This window comes from Crocuta crocuta, unplaced genomic scaffold (genome assembly GCF_008692635.1).
Source record: "Crocuta crocuta isolate KB4526 unplaced genomic scaffold, BGI_CrCroc_1.0 scaffold531, whole genome shotgun sequence".
Classification (NCBI taxonomy): domain Eukaryota; kingdom Metazoa; phylum Chordata; class Mammalia; order Carnivora; family Hyaenidae; genus Crocuta; species Crocuta crocuta.
The window spans coordinates 1939503-1946082 of NW_027531997.1; the positions used below are offsets into that span (position 1 = coordinate 1939503).

The window sequence follows — 6580 nt, forward strand, 5'->3', positions numbered from 1 at the left end:
CTCAACATATGAATTAAAGGTGATCTGTGGCCAGTAAAAGGGACATCAGTAAATAATGTGTTTCAAAAAAGAATATTTCTATCTACTCTTATCCATGGCATGAATGTTCTCAGCTCATTTTCCTCTCATTGTTAAGTCTGTAGCTGAGTTGCATTCAAACACAAGCAATATCATTTCGGTAATTCCCCGAAGCAACAACTGATTGAGCACCTACTAGGTCAGGCACAATGCTAGGCTTTTATAGATTTTATTCATTTCAAAATCTCTAAGTATCATTGCTCGCATTTAACTGATGAGGTGTCTGAGGCTCAAAGACATATCCTCAGGGGNATATTTATTTTTAATTTTTTTAAATGTTTGTTTTTGAGAGAGAGAGAGAGAGAGAGAGAATGAGCAGGGGAGGGGCAGAGAGAGAGGGAAACAGAGAACTCAAAGTGGGCTCCAGGCTCTGACCTGTCAGCACAGAGCCCGGCGTGGGGCTCGAACTCACGAACCGTGAGATCATGACATGAGTCGAAACCAAGAGTCAGACGCTTCAGCGACTGAGCCCCCCAGGCACCCCTCAGGGGACTCCATTCTTCAGCGGCCGAATCAGCGCAGGAAAGCAGACCTGCCTGGCTCTAGCCGGGATATTAATCATGACTGTCATCAGTATGTCTTACTTGGCATTATTGTGCTTGTCGTCTTCTGTCAGGTTGCCACTCTTAACAAGGTCATAGTTTATGCAGCCCGGCTGGATGGCATCGATTAAATCCACGACCGCCAAGCTGGAGCTGATCGTCTTGTCCTGGTGCGAAAGGACCATAAACCTGAGAGTTTCAGTCTGCACAAATTCACATGTGATTCCTGGTATAAAGCTGCCATAAACGAAGTCCAGTGACTTAAGAGAGTCTTGCCACTAGTCCCCCACAGATTCACACTGACAAAGAAACCCCAAAGGTCGCCCTTCCAAAGTATTGATACTTTCCAGCAAACATAATTTCTAAGAGTCAAATGTGTACTTCGTACCTTAAAACTCTGAATGGAAGTTGATTTTCCAGCTTCACTCAATGTTCTGTTCACCCAGCTTACAATGATGTCGTCATTAGCTTTCTGCCCGTCTCCAAGGTCTTCCAGAACATTGAGGGTATATCTGAAAGAAGAAGCGGTGGCATTGTATGGAAGTGATGTATCACCGAATTCTACTCCTGAAACCAATATTTCACTGTGTGTTAACTAACCAGAATTTAAAGAAAAATTTGAAAAGGAAAAATGAAATTTTGGGGGGAAACCTATGTAACTTAGAACTGTCACATAAATAGGAAAACAAAAATAAAAGAAGTAGAAGAAAAGGTTCCAACCTACTTTTAGAAAAAAATTTATTTTGAGAGAGAGAGAAAGAGAGGGGGAGAGACCATGAGCGAGTGCAAGTGGGGGAGGGGCCAAGAGAGAGGGAGTGAGAGAGAGAATCCTAACTAGGTTCCCCACCGTCAGCTCTGAGCCGGATGTGGGGCTCGAACTCACAAACCGTGAGAGCATGACCTGAGCCAAAATCAAGTCAGATACTTGGGGCACCTCGGTGGCTCAGCTGGTTGAATGTCATACTCTTAGTTTCAGCTCAGGTCAGATCTCGTAGTTTGTGGGTTTGAGCCCCACATCAGGCTCCAGGCTGACGGTGTAGAGCCTGCTTGTGATTCCCTCTCTTCCTCTCTCTCTGCCTCTCCCCTGCTTGTACTCTCTCTCTCTCAAAATAACTAAGCTTAAAAAAGAAAAGAGTTGGATGCTTAAATGACTGAGCCACCCAGGCGCCCAAGGTCCCAAGCTACTGTCGGAAAAAATACGCAAGCAACAAAAAGGTGCTTTATCTTTTATTTCTTTTATTCCTTAGGTGTGAAAGACTAAAGATTTTATAGGAAGAAATTCATACTCCACGAAAAAAACTTCAAGTAGCAGTGGCTTGCCACTGCTCTACCCTTTGTACGTGGTGCTGGTTGGGGGATTTCAGTGCTTTTAAGAGTAAGCCCAACTGCAGGCACCTTTGTACTAGTCCAACCACGGCCATGACCTAAAAGAAGCTATGCTTTGGCTCAAGTCTGCATGCCAGGCTTCCTATCAAAACTGGGAAATAGTTTGGGTGGCTCAGGTGGTTAAGCATCTGACTCTTGATTTCAGCTCAGGTCACGATCTCACGGTTCATGAGATCGAGTCCCACATAATATCCATGTGCTGACAGCCTGTTTGGGATTCTCACTCTCTGCCCCTCCCCTGCTCATGCGTTTTTTAAAAATTTTTTAAATGTTTTATTTATTTCTGAGAGAGAGAGATAGGGAGAGACAGCGTGAGCAGGGGAGGGTCAGAAAGAGAGGGAGACACAGACTCTGAAACAGGCTCCAGGCTCTGAGCTGGCAGTCAGCACAGAGTCCAACACGGGGCTCGAACCCACGAACCGTGAGATCATGATTGGGGCGAAGTCAGACGCTTAACGGACTGAGCCACCCAGGCACCCCCCTGCTCATGCTTCTCTCTCTCTTTCTCTCTCTTTCTCCCTTTCTCTCTCTCTCTCTCTCAAAATAAAGAAACTTAAAAAAAATAAACCCAGGAAATATTCACAGTTCTGACTTTCAAGGAGGCATCTCCCACTGAACACCCAGCATGTATTTGTTACTTAAGCTCGCTTCGGAGTCTAAATGCAAACATCTCAAAGGCGCAGTCATTGATACGTCTGCCTGAAAGTTACAAGGACGAGATCACAGACCAGTATTACAGCGAAGGGTGAACACCTCAAACTGCGTACCGCACCTTCTCATCAGCTGCCAGACCAAAGCTAAAGTCAGAGTTTGGTTTCCATCATTCAGGTCCTGCCCTCCAATACCGACCAGGGAGAACTTGGCTGGATGCTTCCCCAGTTCAACAGCATAGTTGCAGTTTTCCAGCTGTAAACATACAAAAGGGAAACGGTTAACGATTTCTCGTGTGTCTACTCCACACACGTAGGTGAGGATGTGCGTGCGATGGGGGGTGCCCCACACATCAAAAGAAGCCAGGACACAGTGCCTGTCCTCATGAAGCTCAGACTCAAGAGTTTTCCAACTGACAGTCACACTCGGAGAATGAGAACATCCTGGAACAAATCTGTGCAGCGACGTAACGATCTACCTTTTTCATGTTGGCTCCAAGTTTGGGGTATGGGGGCTTGTTGACCTTACTCCAGTCGACAGGAACTTTAATTCGTTCATACAACTGTAAGATCACCAGCGCGTCTTGCAGGTCACTAAAGATTTGAAAAGAATTCAATCAGTGTTGTCACACAGCCGGACTTCATTTCATTAACAGCAATGAATGGTATACTGGTTAAATTTCTAAACCATAGAAAACCTGTCCATCGACTGAAGAATGGATAAAGAAGAGGCGGTGTACATACGTATACAATGGAATACTACTCGGTGATCAAAAAGAATGAAATCTTGCCATTTGCAACACCGTGGACGGAACTAGAGGGTGGCATGCTAAGCAAAAGAAGTCAGCAGAAGACATCACACACGGTCACTCATATATGGAATTTAAGAAACAAAACAGATGAACAGAGGGAAAGGGAAGGAAAACAGAGAAGGAGGCAAACCATAAAAGACTCTTAAATACAGAGAAGAAACTGGCGCTGCTGGAGGGGGAGGGCAACTTTTGGGATGAGCACAGCGTGTTATGTGTAAGTGATGAATCACTAAATTCTACTCCTGAAATCAATATTGCACTATATGTTAATTAACTGGGATTTACATTAAAAAAGTAAATAAGATAGAAAATCACAGATAATACCCAAGGCTCCTATTTTCTATCTGTCCCCCACACAAAGCTAACACCATCTTATTCACTTAAAATATTCATTGAGAGCTCACTGTTTGCAAGAAACTATTCTAGAAGCTGGGCACATAGGATAAAAATTGGTGGGCTTAGAGTTAAAGAGAGAGACAATAAACAAGGGTATGGACAGATAGATCATTTGATCTGGGGGTGTATATAACTGCTATGATGATAAAAAAAAGATGTAGGGTTAGGGGTTAAGGAGCGTTAGGTGGTGGTCAGGGTCTGAATTCCTGGCTTGAATGTAATAAGGGAGTAAGGCATTGGAGGCAGAAAAGGACATTCCGTGATGAGAGAACAGGGAGCATGAAGGCCTCAAGACATCACGGATGGTCTACTTAAGGTATTTCTTGGTCTCTATTTCAAAATACTAAGTATCTGTTCCCTAGGGTGTTAGAAAGACATTCTTACATTCTTTCACTTAATGATCACGTAGAGGAATAATCTGGGCTTCTGCGTATTTGGAAAATGATGGTGGATGTCAACACTAAGCATTTTCCAATATAAATAACCATGTAAAGTAACTGCTTTGAGAGAGAGAGAGCGCGCGCAAATGGGGAGNTGAGCCAAGTTTGAGAGTTGGACGGTTAACCAACTGAGCTACCCAGGCACCCCTAGAAACATTTTTAAAAAATCTATTCCATTTATTTTATAATTAAAGAATACAAATTTAGAACCAGTTAAACAACTTAGAGGTTTATGAATTTTTAATAATCTTCTCTGCCTTGTAATCCTTCCACAATATCTCCTCAAATTCCCATTTCTCAGAANATTCTAACCTACACATGAGTACTCCTTTTACATGCTTATAATACTACAGCAATAAGTTACTTGAAGCTGGAAAAGCATACAATTTAAAGATTTTAAATTTTAATTTAAAATTTAATTTAGATTTAATTTAAATACTTTAAAGTAATATCNAAAACATCCAGTTAGGGGCACCTGGGTGGCTCAGTTGGTTGAGTGTCTTACTTTGGCTTGAGTCATGATCTCATGGTTTGTGGGTTCGAGACCCATGTCAGGCTGTGTGCTGACAGCTCAGAGCCTGGATCCTGCTTCGGATTCTCTGTCTCCCTGTCTCTCTGCCCCTTGCCTGCTCACTGTCTTTCTCTGAAAAGTAAATACACATTAAAAAAAATTTTTTTTTAAATTTATTTTTAAGTAATCTCTATACCCTATGTGGGGCTCAAATTCACAACCCCGAGATCAAGACTTAGCATGCTCTACTGACTCAGCCAGCCGGGCGCCCCTATTATGCTTTGAGTAGGGGTGTAGAAAAGGAATCCAGGCGAGTTCTAGTTACTCTAATTGTGGATGAATGAAATAATACTGCAAATTTATAGGTCAAATGTAATGCGTATGTACATTTTTTGGGTGAGAGGTTTAAAATAAGTAATCTAATTCTAAAATATGAAAATAAAGGGCTGGTTTACTAAGTGGCCGTGAGTCAAGTGATCCATGATTCCTTTCTAAGTTTCCTGTATCATCCTTTTGTATTGTTGCTACTTTTCACTCAGCCTTTGGGTCTACTTTCAGCAGATATTTGCCAACCGAAAGTGGATAAGGAAACTTATTACGTCAAGATCTTGAAATCATCGTGGCCTACGTATTTCTACTCCGTAGTCCTGCACGTTAGAATGCGAGAGACTGTCACTTACCTTCCAATAGAGTCCAGTCGATATCCTGGTTCTCTGGCTTGGTCAGTGCTGGGTATTTATTAAACAGGTTAGCCACAAAGGCCAAGTTTAGTTTGGGGTTTCCACTGACAACATCAGCCGGGGTAACAAACTGTCTGCAACCTAGCTTGTCTGCTTGTTGAAGCATACTCTCCGCTCTCTTCAAATCATCTGTTTCCTGTTAAAGTAAAATAAGAAGACATATTTGAAAAGGCCAAAAATACTAAAAATATAGAAATGTTTCCCTACAACGATAGGCTGGATATACAATTCTAATTTCTCTTAGCCAACACATGGTACTTATTATAAAATTGTTCCGAATGCAACAGAAAGTTGGCTGTATTTGATTGCAGTACCTTAAAAACACCCTAGGTGGCACCAGATCACTTAGCTAAGGATACTACATTTAATTCCATTGGGATTACATCTGCTAAAACTCATCAAGTAAAAAGCGAAAACTGGTCAGAATTTTCAGGCGGGCCCTAAAGAAGGCGTAAGACTGAAAAAGAGAAAATAATTATGGGAAAATATTTTGAAAATAACAATCAAGAATCACAGTTTTCAATGATTTGCTTTCAGTTTTCAATTGTATATTTCAAATTATAGTTTTTCTCTTCAAGGATTTTTTTCTGTGGTTTGCAGTTTGCTTGACTTAACTTTTCCACCCAGGAAGAAGCAATGTTGTCCATTTCTGCAACGAATACTTACTTTCAACGAATTCCTATGACTCCCAACTTGTTCTCTACTTCCCCATTCTATTTTTTTAATGTTTATTTACTTATTTTGAGAGAGAGAGAGCACACTAGCGTGAGTGGGGGAGGGTAGAGAGAGAGGAAGACAGAGAATCTCAAGCAGGCTCTGCACTGTCAAGCGCAGAGCCCAACACGGGGCTCGAATCCAGAAAATCTGAGATGATGACCTGGGCCAAAACCAAGAGTCAGAAGCTCAACCAACTGAGCCACCCAGGTGCCCACGCCATTGTTTTTTTTTTCCCTCCTTTTCTCTTCCCCCTGGAAAGACGCATGCTGAGCTCTTGCTCAACACCGGGTTTGGTGAAGAACAGTTTT

The 6580-nt window shown here is 42.2% G+C and overlaps 1 protein-coding gene across 1 annotated transcript in view; it reads right to left on the reverse strand.

Moving 5' to 3' along the window:
- The window catches only part of PLS3 (plastin 3), a 43932-nt gene that overhangs the window by 3225 nt on the left and 34127 nt on the right, over positions 1-6580 (reverse strand). Inside the window, exons 10-14 of the mRNA XM_077775163.1 lie at positions 5496-5691; positions 3136-3269; positions 2779-2912; positions 1009-1132; positions 663-787 (exon numbers count right to left, since the gene is read on the reverse strand). Coding sequence (XP_077631289.1) covers positions 663-787; positions 1009-1132; positions 2779-2912; positions 3136-3269; positions 5496-5691 — 713 coding nt within the window. The remainder of the gene's footprint in view (positions 1-662; positions 788-1008; positions 1133-2778; positions 2913-3135; positions 3270-5495; positions 5692-6580) is intronic.